The sequence below is a fragment of the Ambystoma mexicanum genome, chromosome 1p (assembly GCF_040938575.1).
Source record: "Ambystoma mexicanum isolate Mex_15411 chromosome 1p, UKY_AmexF1_1, whole genome shotgun sequence".
Taxonomy (NCBI): Eukaryota; Metazoa; Chordata; class Amphibia; order Caudata; family Ambystomatidae; genus Ambystoma; species Ambystoma mexicanum.
In genome coordinates, this window is record NC_090921.1 from 969,361,845 (window position 1) to 969,386,544 (window position 24,700).

The following is a 24,700-nucleotide window of genomic DNA, read 5'->3' on the forward strand; positions in this document are numbered from 1 at the left end:
ATCTTAGTGTGGCATAGGCTAATATTCACAGTTCTATCTTAGTGTAGCACAGGCTAATATTCAGTTTTCTCTTAGTGTAGCACAGGCTAATATTCACAGTTATATTTTAGTGTGGCATAGGCTAATAATCACAGTCCTCTCTAGATGGGACTAAAGGAAATATTTTACAGTTCTATCCTGATGTGGCACCCTTCAGTATTCACAATCCTCACTAGCTGCAAAGCTAGTTAGTACTAACAGTCTGGTGTGCTATGGTCTGAGGGTAGGTAGAGTGGCAGGGCGTCTGGAGTATAGTGATTACTCCACTCCCATCCCAGGCCGCACCTACCTTGATGGTTGCTGCCGGTTGCGCTGGCCACTGGCCTCCCCTGCTGACACGATAGGGAGCCACCACTTTTGGAGCCGCCCTTTGCCTCAGGGCCTTTAGCCGCAGAGGCTGCCGGGCAGGGCTGCCCTGCTCGGGCTGTCTCTTAAGGGGACGGGGGACAATCAGGTTGCCTGGGAGGGCTGGGAGGTGGGATGGAAGTGAGGAAGTGGGCAGAAAGAGGGAACAAATGTGCAAGCCGGGCTCTTTATGCTTTTTAAAGCACGATCCCCAAATATCAGGTGTTCCAGGTCTTAGGGCAAGGTCTCAGAGCCCAATCAGTGGTCAGGGGGTGGGAGGAGGGAAGCAAGGAAGGGGCAGAGGGTGTGAGGTTTTCACATCATATAATACAAAACACAAAAGTTAAATAATTTCATAAACACATCTCAAATTATAATATATTACAATTAATAGCTAAAAAACAATCCTAAATAATAGACTCCGACGAAGCATTCAGTTATACACAAAACAATTTCAGCGCCAGGATCACTACACCTTCAAAGCAATTTCCCTTTCAAAGGCCTGCCAAACCCAGCTCATCCAAAATAATATTTTGTATTTCATAAAATCCATCTACATGTTTCATATAATATCTGACATAATCTTTGCACATAGATTTGTAAGCAGTCACCACATGAATGGCTGTTTCCAATACCCCGGGGGCACAGCCCACAACATCGTTTATTTTAAGGTATGCCTAGCCGGGAGTGAGTTTATTTAGTCTTAGTAGCATAAAGACCCTTCGAAGGACTGGACACGGAAATTGGATTATATATTTTTGAGGTTTACCAATTGAAAAGTGCATTCTTGACACAAAGAGGAGAGTTTAGGTACAAGATCACAATTAGCAATCCAATGCAATACCAGTCTAATGCCCTTTTCTCTTCTGGTTATCAGAAAGCAGACTGTGCATAGTTCCTCCTTTCTCATTTGAACAATAAATTCTGCACAAAGCTTAAGCCGGAAGGTAACCAAAAAAAAAAAACAACAACAACGTGACCCAATAAAAGGGAGAATGCACATGTGCTCAGAGAAGTTACATTACAAGATGCACAGTAGGTAGAGTAGTAGTACTTTGGCAAGCTACCCCTTCACACAATAGCATTTCAACAAACACTATTGGGATATCCCACTGTTTTTGGAGGAGTACAGGTTTGAAATGAGATGGACAAAGGGCAACGATGGAGGGCATCTTCATAACAGTAAAATGTTACCACAAACAATGAAAACAGTACAGACAGAATTTTCTTCAGCGGAAGCTTTCATGGATGTCAAATGGCCAAGACAGGTTGAAGCACCAAACTATAATAAGCACCAGAACACTCTCTTCCCTCCCAAAGACCTGGTAAAATAATCCAGGCTCGGGTAACATCCAAGTAGGAGTGTGACTTGTGGCTTATTAACAGGAATATTGTATTGGTACCTGTTAAGGCAGAATTCAATTTTCGGGGCTTCTGCTGTCCCAATGTTGGCTCTTCTTCGATTGCAACCTTATTTTTGTGGTCAGAGTGACATTGGAGTCCCCATGCTACTGGATCACATTTGGATGTGCTGTTCTATGCTAGCCCATATGGCTCATGGACATGGATGCTGTTGAAGCACCCTGTTTTGTCCCTACTGGAGTTGTGAATTAGGCTAGTGGCAGCTGTGATTTAGCTATGGCTTCCCAACAGGTGCAGTCTATTTTACTGCATTACTTGCCCAATGCACTACTATGGTAGCCATTGGGTTATGGATGCATTTTTAAGTCCTTCTCACTGCCATTTTATTAGGGTCACCCCTTTATTTGTGGAAAACACGAGGCAGGCCGAAAAAGGCTGTCGTGCACCGACAAGCTCACTGAGCCCAGCCCTGCACCCTCCGTGGTGGTTTGGAGTGGTTTAGACTGGACCCTACCCAAAAGAGACCAATACACATGACCTGAGAGTTCAGTAGTTTTTAAATGCCAGCTCCATTGGCTGGCCATCAAAACCTGTGTTTGTGCTTGGTGTGTGACTGGAGGGCTTAATTAAGCAAGTCCATGAGTGAATGTGTACGCATAGGAGAGACAGTGTGCATTCCTGAATTCTGCTGCTTTGTTACATGAATTGCTGGAGTATTTGCCACACAGTTGGTCTGCTCAGTTCTAGGACCCTACTTTGTCATACTGGCTGAGCCCTGGGCAATTAGTCTCTTGCTCTGCTTTCATCTTTTGGCTTCTATAAGTCTCTCAAGGCCTTTTAATCGGTTCTATGTGAAACAACCTTGTCAAGAGAAAAAGACCAATTTACTTTGACCAATTTTCTTTTGATCGGAAAACCAGTATTGTAACAGTCTTCTCTTGAGACCTTAAAGTTTTCAATTTTTAAAAAAATATATTTGGGGGTTTTCACCACCTGAGCACCCATTGTTGACCCCACCTCCCCCACCACCATCCACCCCCACCCTCTCCTGCGGGATTTCAGCCCACTCCCTCACCCATGGGATTTCAGTCCCAGTAAATCCCCTAAACCAAAACACACCCACCAACACAGGCACACACACACACACCCACCCACACACCAACACCCACACCCACACAAACCTTGCCCTCCGCTTCCTGGTCCCACAGAGCCCATCATCCCCTGCGTGCACTCATGTGCAGCAGGGGTGTGACAGTTCACTTTGGAAAGACTGCTCCGAGCAGCCACGGAGCGGTCTTTCTAAAGCGACCTTTTAGTGAAAACAGATTTATAAAAAGATCTTTTCACTGGGAATGCTTTTAATCACCCTTTGCCTTCTCCCCCTCACTTGCTGGGTCAGATGTCCCACGGTGGGGCAGTTTCTCAGCCTTTATGGCCAGCTTGCAGTTATACCCTAGTGCATTGTGTTAGGAAGCATCTGTCATCCAGAAGGTTGGTGACACATGACTAACCCTGCATCTGCTCTTTGTCTGGGCTATGCTGGGCCACCTCCACACCTGCCCACCTAGTGGGACCTTTTGCTGCTGGCTGGCTGCTCAGTTTTGCCCCTCAATCCGTCCGTCTGGTCCAGTTTTCTCTATTTTCATGGTAGCTTCCTAGTCATGGCTTTTGCTCTTGGTGTGTGGAACTGGACTTCTTTGAGAGGGTGTTCTCTGCGGTTGGCTACACATGTGGGGTAGAAACAGACTTACTTGCTTCTTTCCCATTACCCTGGCTCTGCCCAATATATTTAGTGGTCCAGTTATTTCCTATGGGGAAGTTCTGCAACTTTTAAACTCCATTAAAGTGACTTTGGTGGGTAGTTACCCCCCCACCCTCCTGTCTATGGAAATACATTTGACTACAATGTAGAACTACTGGGTATTGTACATCAATTTCCTGGTGTGCAGAGAGCATTCATGTGTGGTATTGCATTTAACACTGTTCCGCCTTTTCTGTCCCTTCTGGGCATTGCTAGGAAAGTGCAAGCCCCCTTTAGCCCCCAACCCTCCACCCCAAGTATATGGTCTACATGTGTAATAAAACTATGAGTTAGAGGTTGTAGGGAATTAGTCATTACCCACGTGTTGTCATTTTGGACCCTGATCAGGACTATATAAATGTATTTTTATCACTAGGGCTCCGTTTTTCACGCTACCCCTTACCTCAGTCTTATAGGGTTACCACCAGGCAATGGTCATACCTGTAAGCTTAGTAAGGATCCACCTCTGGCCCTTTACTGTTTTAATACACACACTGCGTCCTACTAGGTGTTATGTTTAACCCCAAGTACCTTTTCTAAATTGTACTTACTATAGGGAGAACTGTATAATAAAGTGTATACTTTTCATTAGCCCAGTGTGGTGAATGTTCTGGGGGTAACTATTGGTACTAACTGTACCCCACAACCACCCCAATTATCCCTCGATTGAAGCCTGGTTGCTCTGCTATGGCCATCTACCAGTTTAGAGAGTGCAGGCTATATTTTGGTTGGAAACCCTGTCTTGCCAATAAATTACATGGTTTTACATCCCTCACCAGACCGCTCCACAAAAATGTTCCCAACCACTCAAAGTAAAAGGTGATGATGGAGGGGGAAGCTGTGCATATTCAACACACTAAACTGCACAGAATTAGAAAGCATTAATATATTTCCTCTACTACTCTAAAATGACTGCAAGACAACATAAAATAAAACAAAATAATCGAAGACACATGCTTGCCACCAGATAATGGTCTTCCCTGTAGTAACCTAAGTCTTCAGCGGGTTCAGCTGACACACAGCTTTCAGGCAAAGAACACAACAAATTAGAAATACATTAGTTGGGACTAATTTGCAATGCTGAAAATCATGAAAATTAAATCTACAGACCACAAACACGTGATGGACCTAAGCCATTAATGAACACATTTCCATGATTACCTCCCACCCACTGCTGATATCTGACTCACTTTGGATCTGGTAGATTTCCGTTTGTCGCCTGCTGCTGCAACTCCATTTGGCGCCTGCAAGAAACTCAATATTAAGCAGCTCCTCAGTTACCAGGCAAAACAGAAAGGTTATGACTATTGGGGAGGTGGGAAAGCATGGTCAGACAGTAGTTACTACTGGCCTAAATGAAAATGTGTGTTCTTCCAAAGCTCCTCATGCAGAGTTCCTCGAGCTTCAAAGCAATGTAATAATTGTTATTAGTGCCCATGTTCATGGTACTCAATTTATCCACCTAGGAAGGACTAAGGACTGCTGTAGTATTCATAATTGCCAAGTGAAGGCTTGGACCCGTGTTAAAAGCATGCACTGAAGTCACTAGCCATCCACATCTCTAAAGAGAAGGAGGTGGCAGCTATGCCACAATAAGCCAGTGCAAAAAGCCAACACCCGTTAGATATGACCCAAGCATCAGCTCACCCTTAGCATAACACAACAGGGCAAATGGGGTATGAAATGAAATGAAAGGGCAGGGTCACTTGCTCTGCAACAACCTCAGACAGACGCAAACAAGGTACAGAAAATTGCTGACAAGTGTTCTGTGTCCAACACTTCACACCAAGAGCATCTCTAGTCCTTCAAGAGAAGAGCCCCTCTAACAAACCTACCATCAAAAGGAGCTGCTAGACGACTGCCACACAGATTTAACATCCAGCCCTCAATATTTATAAGCATCCGAAAGAAGCCATTGGCTGTGAACACACGAGACATCCACTTAGATGGGAGAAGTAGAATGGCAGACCCATCGCCTGCCAAACCCTAATCCACAATGTGTCTAGGGTGGGTTTGAGGAGACCAATTTACAGCAAACAATCTTGAATTTAGCCAAAGCAGAAACAGAAGTACTGAAGGCATGAAGAAACAGCTTCAGCAATCCCGGTCATAATGACACAGCTCGCGCTTATTCAGAGGTAATCAATGAATTCAGCCAAATGTCAGACTATATGCCTGAAACGCACAACGTAGATAGAACTGCAAATGTCTTATGAAGAGGGCTTGGGAGTATTGTACCCAAATTCCAATTGCACAAATGCTTGAAGATCATTACATGTGGCCCAATGATAGTACTCACCATGCTGTAAACTTCAATGTCAATCTCAAAGGTAGAAGAGACATCGTTCCTGGGGGAAAAGAGGAACGAAATCATGTGAAAACAGACAGATTAAAAATAAGTAAAAACCTATAGTGAGATACAGCAAGGGATTCAGATAATTATTTTGAATAGAAAGTGCCAAAGTCACTGGAAGAAAAAGTTACTTGCATGTAGCAATAGTTCTCCAGAGTGGTATCTGGTCATTGCATCTAATGCCATTCCTTCGAAATGTGTCCATCTAAACATTTTTCATGTAATGCATATTTTTGAGGGGTAAAGGGTTACATTTTTTTTAGGTGTATTTTAAAGGGTAGAAAACAGGGGTTTGCATTCGAAGGACATTTCTTAGATGGAAAAGAAAAAGTTACTTTCTTACCTGGTAACGTTCTTTCGATGGGATGGTCCGACGACGTATTCCATATCTATGACATGTAATCACCACAGCTGTGCTGCTTCGGAAACTTTTTTCGGCGTCTGCGTCCTGCGTCGATGACGTCGATGCGCCGTCGTCGAGGGCCTCCTCTGACGTCATCCGATGTGATAAGTAGGACGCACGACGCCCGTAGCCTCAGTTGTAGTTTTTTCCCCCAGAACGTGTGACACTAGTCAACTGCCAGTCAGACACAAAGCCTTGCGGAACGTAAGCTGCAATCGCAAAAGAAATTCTGCAGCGGGGAAGGCAGGGCGGGAGCGATATGGAATACGTCGTCGGACCATCCCATCGAAAGAACGTTACCAGGTAAGAAAGTAACTTGTTCTTCGAGGGGATTGGGTCCTCCGACGTATTCCATATCTATGACAGACTCCCAAAGCAGTACCAGAGCAAGGAGGAGGGAAAGAATTTAGAATCAAGATTTAGAATAGCCAATCAAATAGCAGAGCAAAGGACCGCCTTGCCAAAGGCCAGATCCTGTGCTCGGATGGAATCGAGGGAATAGTGACGTACAAATGTATGTACTGAAGCCCAGGTGGCTGCATCACAGATGTTGCGAATAGGAACACCCCTCTGCAGGGCAGTAGACGCAGCCATACCCCTGGTAGAATGGGCCCGCAAGCCAGCCGGTGGGTCCTTACCCGCCAAGCGGTAGCACTCCGAGATGGCCAAAATAATCCAGCGAGACAAAGTCTGTTTCGTCACAGCTTGCCCCAAACGCTTTCCAGCGTAACCAATAAAGAGTTGATCGTCCACTCTGACCCGGGACATGCGTTAAACATAAAAGCTTAAAGCCCTCCTAGGATCAAGCCTATGGAGCCTCTCCTCTTCCTTACCAGGATGCGGAGGAGGATAGAATGCCGGAAGAACAACCTTCTGGGCCAAATGAAATTCCGTCACTACCTTCGGAAGAAAAGAAGGACGAACTCTAAGGACAACCCTGTCCTTGTGAAATACAGTGAAGGGAGGCTTAACTGAAAGTGCCTGTAACTCACTCACTCTGCGAGCGGAAGTAACCGCAACTAAAAACACAGTTTTCAGAGTTAACAGCCTCAAAGGGCAAGAATGTAAAGGCTCAAACGGAGCACCCATAAGAAACTTAAGAACAAGGTTTAAATCCCAACCGGGCACCAGGAAAGGTGACGGAGGGAACACATTAGTGAGCCCTTTCAGAAACTGTGAAATCAAAGGGATTTTAAAGTAAGAACACTCTTCAGACGAGCGCTTAAAGATGGACAGCGCCGCCAGATAACCTTTAACGGTACCCACTTGCAAGCCCCTGTGGGCCAAAGAAAGTAAAAAGGACAGAACCATGGGGATGTCACATGCAAAAGGATCCAGATTCTGAACTCTGCACCAGTCGCAGAACTTACGCCAACGACAACGGTACAGAGACTTTGTTGCTGGCCTTCGGGCCGAAAGCAACACCTCCATCACGTCCTCAGGGAGGTCCCAATCCTTATACCTCAACCTTTCAGAAGCCAAGCGTGAAGGTTGAGGGATCTGACCTCTGGATGGAGAACCTGACCCCCCTCCCGTGAGAGCAGATCGTCTCGGTAGGGTAGACGACGTGGAGGGCAGATGGATAAGTCGAGAAGGTCCGGGTACCACGTCCTCCGAGCCCACGCCGGGACAATGAGGATCATCCGGGAACCGAACTTCCGTAACCTCCGCAGCACTTGCGGGATGACGGGGACTGGAGTAAATGCGTACAGCAGTGGGAATGACCACTCCACCACGAAAGCGTCTCCTAAGGCTCCTTTTGGAGGAAAGTCCCGCGAGCAGAACCTCTCGCACTTCCGGTTGACACTGGAGGCGAAGAGATCCACTTGAGGGGTCCCCCAAAGGGCGAAGATCTCCAGGAGAATCTCCTGAGCCAACTTCCCACTCGTGAGAGATCGTGCTCTGCCTGCTCAGAGCGTCCGCCGTCACGTTTTCGTATCCGGCCAGATGAACAGCCGAGATCGAAACTTCCTGCTGGATGGCCCAGAACTCGAGCTGCATCGCCTCCCTGCACAGAGGAAGTGACCCTGCCCCCCCCCCTTTTTGTTGAGGTAGTGCATGGCCACTGTATTGTCCGTCAGGATCAGGACACTCTTTCCTCGCACAGTCGGCAGAAAAGCCTTCAGGGCTAGCCTGATGGCCCTCAGCTCCAAAAGATTGATATGGAGTCTGGACTCCGACGGAGACCAACGACCGCTGACTGTCAGCCCGTTGGCATGAGCTCCCCATCCCGTGAGGGATGCATCCGTCACGATCGTCACCTCCGGCCAGGGAAGCCAAAAGGGAGCCCCCATCATCAAGTTGCCTTCGACGGCCCACCACAGAAGATCCCGGGCGACCGAGGGCGGCACCTGAACCGGGTCCGACATCCTGCCGGAGGACTGCGACCATTGCGTCTTGAGTGCCTACTGCAAAGATCTCATCCGCAGGCGAGCCTCTGGCACCAGAAGAATGCAGGATGCCATGAGGCCGAGCAACCTCAAGAACTCGAACGCAGGGAGCGTCTGGGCATGCTGAAACTTGTGCACCATCTGCTGAATGTGAAGAGCCCTCACCTGGGGAGGAAAACACTGCCCCAGGGAAGTGTCGAGCACTGCTCCGATGTACTGGAGCCGCTGTGTTGGCGTCAAATGGGACTTCTTTAAATTGAGGGAGAAGCCCAGCCTGTGAAGGGAGCGGCAGGTGGTGGACAGATGATCCAGGACTTGCTCGGGAGAGCTCCCCCTGATCAACCAATCGTCCAGGTAGGGGTAGACGTGAATCCCCCCTTGCCTGAGATGCGCTGCCACCACCACCATGAGCTTGGTGAAAACCCTCGGGGCGGAGGTCAATCCGAACGGCAGGACCCGAAACTGAAAGTGCGAGTCGCCAACCGCGAACCTCAGGTACTTCTTGTGCTTGGGATGGATCGGAACATGGAAGTAAGCATCCTTGAGGTCGAGTGACACCAACCAGTCCTGAAGCTGAAGGGCCTGGAGGATTTGAGAGAGAGTAACCATCTTGAACTTGTCCTTCCTGAGGAGTTTGTTCAAACCGCGCAAGTCCATAATGGGTCTCAATCCCCCGTCTTTCTTCGAAACCAAAAAATAAGGGGAATACCATCCCTTGTTCCTCTCCGCCACAGGCACCAGTTCTATGGCGCCTTTCTCCAGCAGGGCTTGAATTTCCTGCGCAAGGAGCGGATCCGGACACTGCAAAGAGAGGTTCCCCGGTGGATTGTCGCGAGGCCTGTGCCGAAAGGGAAGACAGTAGACGTGGGTTATGATCTCCAGAACCCACACATCTGAAGTAATGGCTTGCCACTCTACAAGATGCTGCGCCAGCCTTCCCCCAACCGGCGAACCATGGGACATGGCCTCACGACTGAGTGGGAGCGGCTGCGGCGTTACCTGAGGGCAAAGAGGCAACTGCCCGAGCGGCCTTGGCACCACGGGTACCCTGTCGTCCACCTCTGGTACCCCTGCGGTGGCCTCTTTGACTGCCAGCTCCTCTCGCTTTACTGAAGGATGAGTAATAGCGAAAGGAACCACCCCTCCACTGCTGTCCCCTAGGACGAAAAGGCGGAGGTTGGCGAACTGCAGCGCCCAACGACTTCGCTGCAGCTTTTGAGGTCTGCAACCTCTCAAGGCTCTCGTCAGCCTTGCTGCCAAAAAGGTGTTCACCGTCAAAGGGCATGTTGAGGAGCCGGGACTGCACATCAGGAGCAAATCCCGACTTCCGCAACCACGCAAACCTGCGTATCACGGTGCTTGCCGCCATGGACCTACTGACGCATTCAGCTAAATCCAAACCCGACTGAACGGATTCACACATGGCATTCTTACCATCCTGGACCATAGCAAGGAAACCATCCCGTTTGTCCCCTTCGGGAATATGTTCAGCCGCCAACGCAACACAGTTCCACAGAGTGTGAGTGAAACGAGACAAGGCACAAATGGAGTTGGCCGCCTGAAGCGCCATACCACCAGAAGAAAACACTTTCTTCGCCCAGCCATCAAAACGTTTGTCGTCCCTATCAGGAGGGATGGTAGGGTACGAGGGCCTGCTTTGCCGGGGCCGTGGCCGCCTGCACCACCAAACTCTCCGGAGTGGGGTGCCTGGTCAAGTAGCAGGGGTCGCTACTGGCTGGACGGTATTTTCGCGACAAGGATCTGCCCACCGCCGGGAGACTCTCAGGAGTCCAAGCCGCCGCCACCCTTCTCTGTAAAGCCATATGGAACGGCAGTACCGGGTCAGTTGGGGGACCAACATCAAGGATGTCCGTCAGATCATCCTGCACAAACTCCCCTGGGGGAGCAGACCATCCCAAGTACTCAGAAACCCTAGCCATAAGGCGCCGGTACGAGGAATCGGCATGAGAGCCAGGCTCAGGCCTACCAAACTCCACCTCCGGAGAGGTGTCCAGTCCACTGGCATCATGCAGTGACTGTCTCAATTCGTCAAACTGACTATGGCCCGAGACAATTTCATCTGGAACCTGACTAGGAACCAGGCCATCAGAATCCTCATCCGCCTCTGAAATATAGTCCAGGTGGCGAAAAGAAGGCACCCGAGAGTGCTTGCTCTTAACCAGAGCCTTCCTAGGGGGTTCACCCGTGCCACGGGGTACCTCCGACACGAAAGGCGTCGATGGCGTCGAGCGAATCGGCGCCGGCGTCGAGAGAACCGGCATCGGCGCCAAGGAAATCGGCGTCGACGTCAGATGCAGCGCCTCCAGCATCGGCGGCGTCGACACAGCCCTCGAGGCCGGAGCCCCGAGCGTGTCCCTCGACGACCCGAGCGTCGACGGCCTCGACGACGTCCTCGAAGCCGGAGTCTCGAGAAAGCCTGTCGACGCCCTCGACGCCTCAGACGTCGATGTCTTCCTCGAAGACTTCACAGGTGCACACGGTCTCGAACGCGTCGAGGACCGGGACCTGGAACGGGTACGGCGAGAATGAGGCTCCTTGTCCGAACGGGACCTCTCCCGTGACTCGTGCCGACCACTCATGCGAGCGGTGTCTCTCGACCTCATACGACCGACCCCACTCGGGGGCGCGGACGGCGCAGTACCCTGCGACTCAAGAATCGCCAGCATTTTCTTCCCGAAGGAAGCCCATTCCTCCGGCGTTGCACGGCTGGTGGGGTAAGCGACGTGCCGGGCAGAGTCCTCCGAGGAGGACCTGGAAGACGACCGGTGTCGGCGCTTCCGAGAACGCCTCGAAGAGGCTGAGGAGTGGCGAGACCGACTCCTAGAAGGAGACCCACGAGACTTCCGACGATGACGCGGAGAGTCACCCCTCGAATCATCCGTCGAAAGCCCCGCAGACTTCGACTTCCTGGGCTTGGACACCCGACCTACCGACAACTTCTTCTTACGTTCGCGTAAGGCTTTGGACGTGAGCGACTGGCAGTCGATACAGTCATCCGTGTCGTGGGCCTCCCCGAGGCACCAGAGGCAGGCGTCGTGCGAGTCCGTCACCGACATCTTGGATGCACACTCCCCGCACTTCTTGAAACCCGGACGCGGGGTCGAAGACGAAGTAGAAGACATCTTCACACGAAGGATTTGTCACAAAACGAACAGGTTCGAAGAACCGAGAAGAACAGAACTCCAAAGAGTCGAGGCGTGAACCGAGAATCACGAAGCAACACGTTCGCGGAAAAAACGGAACTGAGGCTACGGGCGTCGTGCGTCCTACTTATCACATCGGATGACGTCGGAGGAGGCCCTCGACGACGGCGCATCGACGTCATCGACGCAGGACGCAGACGCCGAAAAAAGTTTCCGAAGCAGCACAGCTGTGGTGATTACATGTCATAGATATGGAATACGTCGGAGGACCCAATCCCCTCGAAATGTCGATGTCAATGCAAGGAATTCGATGCAATGACCATAAACCCTCCACAGTGTGCAGTAAACGCACAATAAAGGCAGGGATCTTGTAATTCTGGATTTACTTTGTTGCTAGGCCTCCTCCTCCTGCCATTAAAGGGTAGAACATTCCATAGTTCTGAGATGTCATAACATTCAGACGTGCTTTGAAAGCCGCTGCCGTTTAGTGGGAAGTGGAAAGACTAGCCTCACGACAGAGGGCCTAATGCATCAGTTGTCCCTTCAAGTAATGTCTCCGTAGTTTAGAAAAATGGCTTAGAGTGACGCCCCATCCAGCACATGATGTGAGGAGACTGTCCCTGACTCAAAGAGAGAAATGTATGGCTGAGTACCGAAGAGGGTCTGTAGGACTACATAGCATGAACGGCTGGCAGAACAATCTGAAGAAGGGGCAATTGCCAGTTCACAGATGCTGGGTGAGAAGGGGGTGTCCTTCTGCTGGTGAACCCTGGGCCATGACTGCAAGTGCGTGCCCGCCAGGCCAAATACGAGGGAGGTAGCAGATTGCAGTAGCAGATCGCAAGCAAGGAACATCAGGAACAAGAAAAACAGGGGCTCAAAAAACCAACCCGGATCCACGACGCGCCGGTCGTAGGCGTATGAGCAACAATTTACCACAGACACTGCTAAATGCACAAGTCTTAGTGACAGGCAGGCAGGACCCACTGTTGTCACAATTCAGAGCAGAGCCCAACATCTCATGTGGTGAAATGGCCAGTTTGTCAAAGTTAGTGGATGGTAGCATCACAAAACGTGAACACCGTAGTGTAACTGTCACTGCTGCATTGCTGTGGTGCCCGAAGTGGAAAGTATGTCCAGCTCTCCTCAAGCGTATGCTGTAGCTGCTCTACCCAAGACAAAAAGAGGGAGCTGGAAATACCAATATGGTGAAAGTGCTTCTCAAAGCTGCGGTCCAGATCCATACAGGCTCAGAACTAGGATTCCCAAGATCCCCATTCCAAACTGACACACTTAATTCCAGTTCCACCAAAGGGAGGCTGGAAGGAAGGCCAAAGCCCCATCAAACCTACAGGGCTCAGTTAGGTGGTGGCAGTGGAAGAAGAGCTTCTTTTGCACTGGATGGAGAAAAGAAGGGCGGAAACTGGGAAAGGAGCCAAGACTGGAGCACAGCTCCTGGAGCCTAGGGAGTGCAGGAACTATAAAGGCTGGAGTAAGGAGGAGACAGAAGTCTGCATGGAGGACCTAGGAGACTAGGTAAAAACAGGCCCTAAAAGTGGGGGTCAAGAGACCCAGTGGGCAGGAAGGAGCAAAACCCAGAAGGCTGGAGTAAAAGATCAAGGGGTGGGAAAGAGATTGCACTAGTGGGATGGGGGACAGGAGAAGGAAGTACCAGAGGAGTATAGGGGAGAAGGTACTCAAAGCGGTGAAGTAAAAGAGGGGGTAGCCGGCATCTGAAGAAAAAAAAGCCGGAATTGTTCTAGAAGAGGTGCCCAAATGGGAGAAGAACAGACCACTGGTGCAAGACTATAGAGATGGACAGGTAATATAGAAAAATGGGTACAAAAAACTAGACACCCCATGAAAATCGTTCCCTAGTATATTCTGGGATAAATTGAGATGTACATGGTCTGAGTAACTTGGAGAGGTTATACCTTCGAATGATTGGGAAAGTATGTGGAAGGTTCCTATTAAGGCAAAGGCTGATTTGAATTTGCGCTTTATTCACCAGAAGACTTTAGGATGTCTTTTTTGGACTCCTGATAGGATGTTTAAATTGGGACTTGGTGATACTGATAGGTGCTGGGGTTGTTTGAGAGAGAAGGGTACTATGCTACACATGTTATGGGATTGTGAAAAGGTAGTGGGGTTTTGGAAAGAAGTTTTGGATAGGGTTGATTTGGTGTGTGAGATTGATTTTCCTAGAAACCCATTAGCGGTGATATTGAAATCTTGGAGTTGTGTGAGACATCTTGAATATCGGATGTTGTGTTGGATTAATTAAGTCTTTCTAGTTGCTGTCAGACTGATATTACGAGTCTGGAAGACTAGGAAAAAGCCATGTGTAGATGATTGGTTAGTTCAGTTGCAAATTCTTTCTCGTTTTGAGAAATTGAAATTGGGTAGATTACACAAAGAGGAAATTTACAATGAACAATGGAGTAAATTCAATGAGTTTTATGACTGATGCTTTGTCAGAATGTGGGTGGTGGGAGGGGAGGGTTGATGTTTGTGGTGTCTTTGATGTTGTATTTTTGTTAGTTAAGTGTAAAAGTGCTGTTTAGGATAATTGGTTAGTGGTGAATTGGCAATTATGGTTTGTAGAGTTTTTTTTTTTCCTCACTGTATTTGCCTTGCTTTAGTTATCACATTTGATATTTTGTTATGCTCTATTTGTTCCATTTTTGATTGCCTGTTCTGAATTGTACTTATTTTTGAATAACTTAAATAAAGAGTTTAAAAAAGAAAAATGGGTACAAAAAGTGTTGAACAAAGTGGAGTGGAGAAACTTCTGGAAGTGAGCAGAAAGAAGGGCTGTCAGAAAGAAGTGAACATCTTGGATACCCTCGAGGATGGAGGAAGTGAAGGGGGCAAAGACTAGTGAAGGAGGTTCCACAGAGAAGTAGAGGGGAATTTTTGTGAGTAGAAAGTAGTAGACCTGAAGACAAAAAGAGCTACCCCTAGAAAGATCGCTAATGAGAAAAGAAGCAAAACTGGAGACATGCCAGAGAAGAGTTTTTTGACGGATCAAGGGAATTCATCCATTCTCCCAAAGGGAGAGCCCCCCGGTGAGGAACTCCCTACAGCTGTGCATACCGTAGCCTACATGGGAAGCCCTAGAATACTAGAAACTACTAAAGATACAGACTGAGATGAAGTAACACTCCATAGACAGAAGAACATGTCCCTTTAAATCAAAAGGTCCAGTCCACTGGGATGAGTACATTGAAGTACATAGACCCGACAACACCTGATGTGAGAGACCTGGAGAGGGAGTAAGCCATACACAAGCACTGGAAGACCCTAGCTGAGAGAAAGTGATACATAGGTACCGGAAGAACCACGAGCTATGTAACATCCACAGAGAGAGAAGCGCATAGGCCAAGAGGCCCTCAAGTCACAAACACGCTTGACAATGCAGGCTATGGCGATTCCCAAGGGGAAGCAACCAAAAGAGCATGAGCCCGCAGAGGTGTAGTGGCGAGACCACAGAGCAGCCGTGGAGGACAGCCAGTCCATAGAACTTTGCTGACACCACCGGAGAGACATTACAGTGCAGTATCCCGTTCCTCACAGAGAGAATGTACGGGCAAAGAAAACCCAAAGCAGAGAATGCTGACTGAGACACCAACAGGAAGACAAGACCATAAAGAGGGATCCAGAGGTACGAGACTGCTGAGGACGTCTCCAGCATACTTGAAGTTAACAAGGAGAATGGGAGTCACTGGAGGACATCTCAGTAGAAGTGACGAGACAGAGTTGAATCAGAAGTTAATTAACTTTAAAGGCTGTGACTCAAGAGAAAAGAATTCTAACAATCTAAGCTTGAAGAGAAAGAACAGTGTGTAACAGCACCCTGGGAAAAGGGAAAATCATTCAACATTCTGCATACAAAGTACGGAATAGTAAGGAGAAATAACCTTATGAATCAGAGTTCAAAGGAAGTACCCAATTGAAATGTGTGCCAAGCCAAGTAGGCGAGAATGAACTGATTTATCCAGGAGAGAAAAAGGCTGGCAGAATAATAATCCAAACCAGGAATATGTTGAAATCAGCGACCTGGATAAAAGATCCTACAAAAGATTGACAAAAGTGATTTTCAAGGAGCAGAGAACAGTCAGTAGTCCCTTTGAAGAATTGCAACGACTAATCCATGAAGTCACAAGAGCCTATTTAAGAACACCATCAACTGGTACTGGAAGTACTCTCAGAAGAAGGGCGTCATTCTCCTGTTATACGTTAGTTTTCATAGTGGTAGGGTCAGTTAGGTTAGTTATAGACCCCTAACTTAATTCTTTTTGGACTTTCACACATGACGGACGAGCACCTTAGTGAGATAGTGAGGGATCACCTGTAGCGATAGGGAAAGCTCGGCCTTATTTTAATACAAATCAGTGAACCATGTGCTTAGAGTGTCTGCATCCTTCTAGCTCGCCACAAATGGTGTCATAAGTGGAATGTTAAAGTCCTGAGATAGAGACAGTTGCAGTACTTCCAAAAGTGTATGGCACCTCTGATAATCTTCCACCCATAGGATTATTAGGTATAAAACCTACTTTATAGAAAAGGAAAACCCATATCCCTAGTAATCCTACTGCCCTGAATGCTCAACTACCTGATGATTCAGACCCATGAAGGAAAAGTAGATAACCTTGAGGTCTGTAAAAACTCAGGCAACTGGGAGGATGCTGGGAGTGCAGATTCCGAAAGCTCAGTATCTGAAGAAAACCCTGACCTCGCCAGTACGATCAAGACTCTTCTGGAGCGCATAGTAACCTATCAGCTCCAGGTGGATCAGAACAAGTCAAAACAAATCCTCGACCCTGGATAGTTCCACATGGTATGATACAACCCTACCAGGGCGAGGGAGGATTTGGGGGTGTTCTTCGTATATGCTGTACATCTCGCTACCCAATTTAACTGGGACAAGGACTTAAAAACCTGTTTCTTAGCCCAGTTATTTAAAGGGGATTTACAACCCTCCCATCAGAACGCTAATCTCTTAGGGACTACATTCTTTCTTGATACAAGAGGGCACCACTAGAAAGTGTGGGGCAGACACATACTTTTTAAAATTAAAATTCTGAGAAATCCATCTTCTAGTCAATGAAAGCCCACAAGATTTAGCGGGATACATACAGCTTACCCAAGGGCTGGGGAGGAAATCACCATCAGGGGTCCTAGAGACCCTAGCCCTAGAGCAATTTATTAATGCTCTCCCTCCGTCTTTACAGCGAGGCGTCTTACAGCAACGTAAACTCTAGCTTGAGACGGCTATTCAGGTAGCCCAAGCACATTCAGAAGCAGCTACATATCTGAAAAACAGGGAAATCGGTAGAAGTAAGGAAAGAGATTAACCCCGGCCCCAAGTTTGCATCTCTGGAAAAATAGATAAGAACTGAGAAAATTTCACCCGGCGAAAATTCAAGTAAGGAATAGAGCTATAAAAGAAATACACAAGTCCCAATATCTAAATTTCTTACCAGCTATAGAAGAAATCAGGAGGATGAAAAAAACCTTCCAAGCGAATCCACTATGTTTCTCGTGTGGACATAAGTGGCACATCACTAGATTTTGCCACAAGAATAACACAGATTGAGATAAAATGGCTAATGCCAGGGCCATGGGAAGAGGGAAAAGAAGAAACCAGGCTAGTATCTGATAACACCGAAATATATGACTGTAGGTTCCAACCTTTTCAGACCCATGAAACAATACATGTAAAGGGGTATGGGCTTAGGCGTTCAGACTCGGGGAGTAAGCAAACAGCAGTTAGAGCGGATAGAGAGGGAGACAGCCCGTAAAAATAACTTGCGTTCATGGAGGTGTGGAGACCTAATCTAAGGTACATTTGTCCCTGAAAGTCAGAAGTATGCCAACAACGATGAAAACGGCAGTGGTACCCGGTTATCCCGAGGAGGTGATTATAGGTAAAGACTTTCCAACTTTTCGGCAACTGCTAAAACATACGGGAACTCTGAAATAGAATCATGCCTATTCTCCTTTACAATCTTGAGGACACGCATCGAAATTTCAGACCAACCCATATGGAATTGGAGAGACATGTTCTCAGAACCAGAGAGAATAGGACGACACGGCCCAACTTTCCAAGAGTAACTTTCAAAGAGAAGAAGGGAGAACTACATAGATAAGGGGAAAAGAATGTGACAAATTGAGGGAATTCGTCCCTTCTGCCCGGGCAGGGGGGTTGCCCCCTCCCCGTGTGAGGAACTCCCTTCAGCTCTGCATACCATGGCCTACATGGGATGCCCTACAATACCAGAAACTACTAAAGATCAAGACTGGGATGAAGAAACGCTCAATAGACGTCATCGTTATCAAGAAGAAGGTATAGGTAGGTTTGGCCGCAGGAGATTTGGTCGAATCCAAACCCATCAACTTTCTTTGGTCGAATTTGGCCGCACATATATGTGGGTGGTGGGTAAGGGTAATAATGAAGGTAGAGGGGGAGGAGTAGGGGGCTGCAGGGGGTTGCCCCCAGCATATATATGCAGCCAAATGGATTAAAAGAAAAAAAGAATGTGATCGATTTGCAATCAACCAAGTCTCCTCAATTTAATCACATAGAACCAAGAAGAACATGTCCCTTTAAATGAAAATATCCAATCCACTGGGATGAGTATGTTAAAGTACGTAAACTCGGCCACACCTGACTTGATACCTGGAGAGAAAGGCATACGCAGGCAGGGGAAGACCCTGAGCTACGTGACATCTAGAGAGAGAGAGAGAGACCTGGAGAGAGAGACCTGGAGAGAGGGAGAGCGAGACCTAGAGAGAGAGAAAGAGAGAGAGAGAGAGAGAGAGAGAGAGAGAGAGAGAGACCTAGAGAGAGAGCGCGAGAGACCTAGAGAGAGAGAGAGACCTAGAGAGAGAGAGAGAGAGAGAGAGAGAGAGACCTGGAGAGAGAGAGAGAGAGAGAGAGAGTGAGAGACCTGGAGAGAGAGAGAGAGAGTGAGAGACCTGGAGGGAGAGAGAGAGAGAGAGTGAGAGACCTGGGGAGAGAGAGAGAGAGAGAGAGAGAGAGAGGGAGGGACATATGTAGTGTGAAGGCATCGTGAAGCAAGGCACAGTTAAAGGGATAGTCCAGTAAAAGAAATTATTTAAACAATAGATAGGCAATATAAAAAAAATAATACTAGCACTATTTTTTTTTAAACTTCCTATGGAAAATTTTGAGCTATTCAAGCTCAAAATTCGCAAAAAGCAAGCACATGGGCGCATCCATTTTGTGAAATGGATGCCCGCCTGTGCTGGCTTTTGCTTTTGCGGCACTAGTGAAGGAAAAGCCAGCCAGCTGAGTAAACAAAAGCTACCGCTGGGTGGCTTTTCCTTCATTGGTGCCGGGACTCGGAGGACGCAGACCGGAGACCAGAGCAAGAAAGCTGCAGCTGAGGAGCCCGGAAAACTTAGAAATAAAATCGCAGCTTTAAAAACGTGTTTATGTTTGCGGTCGCTTTTGAAGCGACCGCAAACATAAATACAACGTTGTGTTTGAAAACGCTGCGATTTTTCTTTCCAAGTTTCTCAGGCTTCTCCGGCTCGGAGGAGCCTGAGAAACTCGGAAAGAAAAACCGCAGCGTTTTCAAACACAACCGCGTTGTGTTTATGCCTGCTGTGGCTATCACTTTGGGTCTCCGGTGCTCCCCCAGGGGAGCACCGGAGACCCAAAGTGAAAGCCAAGGCAGGCAGAAACACAACACGGTTGTGTTTCTGCCTAAATCTGCTTCCCCATTTGGGGCTCTCGGGCCCCCCGTGGGGAGCCCGAGAGCCCCAAATGGGAAATCATATTTAGGCAGAAACACTGCAGCATTTAGCATTTCCCATTTGGGGCTCTCCGGCCCCACGTGGGGAGCCCGAGAGCCCCAAATGGGAAATCAGCTGTAGGGAGAAACACTGCGGCATGTAAACACAACCGCGTTGTGTTTCTGCCTGCCTTGGCTTTCACTTTGGGTCTCCGGTGCTCCCCTCGTTTCCCTACCTAAAGAAACTAAGGAAGGTCGGAGTCAGAAAGTTCAACTTAAAAGTCTGTGTCCAAAACCTATAGTTGCCCTCATAACTAAAGTTAAACAATGTGTAGGGATGTCAGCAATAAAAGAAATCGTGTTCCAAATAAAGTTCTGAGCTTTCTTCCATCTCTAGGCTTACTTTTCTGCTCCCCTTCACCAAGTTCAAAGCAGAACCACAAAACTCTCGTGGTTCCTGTTAGGCAGAAACCTGTGCAGTTCTCTTTGGGAACACTGCAAAAGATTTAGGACTACAGGTGTTAGCAGTAAACCCACTTGGTAGCAGTCTGTACCACCCAGATTTACCTGGTAGCTCTGGCTGAGCAGTCAGACTTCCCTCAAGAAGAGTTAGGCAGTATGGAAAGTATACACAATAGGCACTCAGATACAATAATACAAGCAAACACTGACCAGAGCATTGTCATCAAAGTATATAATTATTTATTTAAAAACACACTGTTTGAAACACTCCAGCACTCTTATTGTAAAACACTCTAAACACAGTTACTATTATAATATATACAATCCTTATTCCTTATCAGATAAGTCTTAGTTAACACCACTTAGTTCCAGACAGAGGTGAGCGCTTAACTATAGATGGCACTCCAATAAGTTCATGAAGAAGGGAGGGAAAAAGACAGAATATGGAAAGATACACCACTCTAAGATTTAGGAACACTATTAGCAAGGCAGAAGAGCAAAAGTCACTTGTGAGCCAAAGTCTATAGGCTGGGCCCACTCAGAGAGAGCAGAGCACAAATGCGCCCCAGATCACCCAGTTACACTAGGCTTTGAAAGTCTTGCAGAGAGTTCGAAAAGAGTTTAGAGAGGCTCAGAAAAGTTTAGCCAGGGTGTCCCAGGCTAACCCAGGTTCGAAAGCCGGGGGCTAAATCTACCCCGTACAGTCAGTGGCAAGGGAAGCCATGCGGAACACGGTACTTAAGTGGGAAGGATCCTCCAGCGGTGGCAGTTGTTCCTGGCAGCGGGTGCAAGTCTCGGCGTCGTCCAGGGGAAGAGAATATCTCAACTTGGAGGAAAGCTGAAGGTCGTTGCACTGCCAGGGAAGAAACCAGCCGCAGAGTTTTCCGGTTAAAGGTATTACCCTTTATTTCACAGTCGTGGTAAAACGTGGTATTCCGGTTGCCGGGGTGCTTGGCACAGGCAAGGCGGCCACGAGATGCGTCGGGAAGGCGAAAAGACGGTGAAACTGGTTATCCCCACCAGTCAAAGGAAGAAGACTCTCCGGCGGGAGATCTCCTCTGTCGTTGGGAAAAGTGGTGAGACGGTCCAGCAGGACTCCACCGGTTGTGTCGTCGTGGCAGGTCGGCTCAGCTTCTCCCTCGTCGGATTCTTAGGTCCTGTGGCGACTTCTGAAGTTCCAGTCCCCAAAGCCCTGCTTTTATGCAGAAAACCCCCATTCACTCAGCCTAACTGTCACTCAAACATGCTAAGTGGTGAGCCGGCCGGCTCACCACTTGGGCCAATCAGGACGGAGTGCGACTTGAGTTGCCTAGGCAACTCAGTCCAGGGTGCCTAAATCCCCCTCCACCCCTCCTAAGTACCCCAGACAGAGTGGCACCACTTTGGAGGGCTTCTGTGGAGAAGCCCGCCAAAAAGTGGAACAAAGGGCTCGACTTGGGTTGGAGTCGCATAAGAGAACACAAACACCATTTTAGAACCGAGTTTTGGCAAAAAATACCAACCGGAGAATTAATAATTAAATAAACCGGCGGTATGTTCGAGGCTATCGTAATTAAATAAAGATAGTAGCCTCGAACAATGGGAAAATCCCATAGAGAAATATTCGCGGTTGAATATAAAAAGTAGTATCCACTGCCACCAGTCAAAACTCGATCAGGTGGGACGGAAACGTGCCCCCTCGACTAACAGACCCCGGGGAAATTGAATTGCCCCAGCCAGTACGTCCACAATATGATGGTTTGTACTGGTTCTGTTCATAATTCAAGACTAGTAAAGTCAATGGTGACTTTACATGCCCTGTGAGACAGTAGTCAGTCCCAGGGTATGTAAAGTCAATGGTGACTTTACATGCCCTGGGAGACAGTTGTCAGTCCCAGGGTATGGAGTCTATACTGGGGAGTCACTATGACACCCCTGTGTTACTGCACTGAGGGTGCTGTGTAACACACATCACAAAAACACATGAAGCCCTATTGGAGTAAAATACCCCATAGCCCATTAAACACATCTAGAGTCAAAGGAACACACTCAAATCATGTCCAAGAGTGAGGGTAAGAGAGTCTCACTCTTGGCAGGAGAAAAAAATAAACCCCAAAAAATCCAGCAAAGCTGCTGGGGGACTCACTAGGTTAGGAAATTCAGCCTAAACAGAGAATTCTCCCTAACAGTTCCCTTCCCCCAAGTTCAAATAACAAGGTTCAAAGTTCAAAACCTTCTTACCATGGATCATCCTACCTTGTTCACCAACGCACGTCTGTTACAACATAAGTCTTTCCATGCATATTTTCATTGGCTTGCTCCTTTTAATATCAAAACTCTTGACACACCCTTTGACTTGCTTTTTCATGCAAGGCAATCAGTCTAGGTGCAGTTGTCGAACACACGGTCCACCCATCACAGGTCACGCAACCGATGCCCCTTTCTTGGCTGCTGTTCATCAATATTGTTCCCATGCCGGGGTCACCTCTGTCTATGTGCAGTTGACAGACCACCATGTCCATCCATTACAGGTCACGCAACCGATACCGCGTTTTATACTGTTTTACCTACAATTGTCCCCTGTTTTTTCTTGACAGTGACAAGTGTTTCTTGATCTAGGATTATTTTCTTCCAACACTGTATCGTGGCTAGCTTATCCACCATTCAACTTGATTACACTTTTGATACTTCTCTGGCTCATGCCAATTCAGGTTTCCTTTTAACCTGTAGTTCCTTGACCACTTGGCTTGTGTCAATACTTATTTCTCTTCTCACACTCTTCTTGGGACTTTGGTAGTGGTATTTGCCACCTGCACAATGTTGCTTTTATTCCATCCTAAACATACTCATTGTTTGCTTTGTCTCTGTGTGGCATATCTGTTTCACCCTCGAAATCACCTTCAGTTCATTTCAAGATTATAAGCACTCGCTTCAGTATTCAAAAGTGCTTAGGACCGTTTCCAAAATGTATAATCTTCAAGAAAGGCTTATTGCAGGTTTTTGGAGTGCCCCGGTATGAGTGTTCCCCCTTCTGCACTCACCGGCTTCAGGCAGCAGCTCCCGTCGGCTTCCTTCCTTTCCTCGCTTCGCCTTTCCAGGTTCCACGCTCTCCGCTCTTCTCCAGCATGGGGTCTGGCATGGATTCACATGCTCATGAATATTCCCCGTCAGGCTGGGAATCGTCGGTAAAGAAAAATCAGTATCAGTTTCGTTTCTGATCTGTCTTTCGTAGTAGTAACCAATCACTGATCTCTGCGTCATACTGACCACAGCCAATGACTGCCATCTCCCTAAGCCCTGCCTCTGGCAGCCATCTTCAGATTTTTACCGCACGTTCATGTGTTGGGATCCTCGTGCTATTGCTCTCGAGCTGTAGTGCGTTTTCGCGCTTTTTCATAGGAAAATTCTCTCTTTTTTCGGTCAAAAGGGCCTCAAGCTCCACCGTTTCTTTATCTGATCAACGGGGACCCGTGTCGGATTCCTCTACGCCCCTCAAGGGTGAAGATTTCGTCGAGCCACGCTTTTGGAGGACTCCAGAAGTTTCTCAGGCCCATCTCGATCATGGCCCAGGAGAAGGGAAGCTTGACGCCCGGAAAGCTGTTCAGGGTCTGCCCTGGATGCCAGCTTCAGAATGTCTTTAAGGAGGACGAACACTCCCTTTGCCTCTACTGCCTGCATGAGGACAAGACGCACGTGGAGAAGGACTGTGCGTTTTGCGGCAATATGTCGGAGCGGACCATGAAGGACCGCCATCTGCGTCTCGCCAACTGGCTGGAAGGTAAAAGCCCGTCAGGCGAGAAGAAGAAGAAGAAGTCCGAGCGGTCTTCTAAGACCTTTGAGGGCGCCCCAGCGACGGGGGTCCAACAGAAGGCCAAGCACCGCGAGTCCGCTGGCACCGGGAGCGCCGAACAGTCGGGCTCTACGGCTGCCAGGTAGGGCGCATCCTCCCCGGCGCCATCAACCACGAGCCAACGCTCTGGCTCGGGTAAGAGGAAGGCCGAGCACCCGGCGAAGCTCCTGGAGAGACCCCGGTCGAGCTTGAAGGCCCCATCGGAGGGGGAGCGAGGCGGTGACCCTCCCCCCAAGGAGAAGGCGGTGAGCGCACCTAAGGTGGTGAAAGCCTTGATCCACCCTGCCAAGGCCTCTATCGAGACAGTCGTGGCGGCCCTGGCTCAGCCTGTGGAGGCTACACCAGTGGAGGCGACGTCGGGGCTCAGAGTCTCCCTGCCACCGCAGAGGGAGTCCTCTTTCAAGCCCATCGACAGGACCCCCGTGAAACCTCCGACTGAGAAGAAAAAGGGGGGGCAGGAGGTAGTCGTGGATTCGGCCTCAACCTCTGAAGAGGAGCTGATCGAAGTCTTAAGCCACGGCATTGACGTGGAAGAAGACCAGCCCGTCGGTAGGGATCCCGACGTAGGAGACGACGAGAACGTCGAGGGTGCCGACGAGGCTCCTGACCGCCCGTCGGAATCCCCTCAACCAGTGCCGCAAGACAACTCGGCGGCCATTTTGTTGGCAATACAGTCCTTATGCTCGGAGATAAGGACGAGATTGCCGTTACCACCAACGGAGGAACCGCTCCCAATGGGGACCCGGAGCCAGGCCCTTCTGGGAGCCCCCCTCCTAAGAGAAGAAGGAT

General features: G+C 48.5%; 1 protein-coding gene across 6 annotated transcripts in view; it reads right to left on the bottom strand.

Moving 5' to 3' along the window:
• Positions 1–24,700, bottom strand: part of LOC138582468 (anillin-like) — a 717,297-nt gene that overhangs the window by 81,072 nt on the left and 611,525 nt on the right. For all 6 annotated transcript variants that reach the window (XM_069653796.1, XM_069653830.1, XM_069653821.1 and 3 more), the window contains 2 exons: positions 5,847–5,895; positions 4,738–4,791 (listed from right to left, as the gene is read on the bottom strand). In XM_069653796.1, the coding sequence (XP_069509897.1) occupies positions 4,738–4,791; positions 5,847–5,895 (103 nt within the window). The remainder of the gene's footprint in view (positions 1–4,737; positions 4,792–5,846; positions 5,896–24,700) is intronic.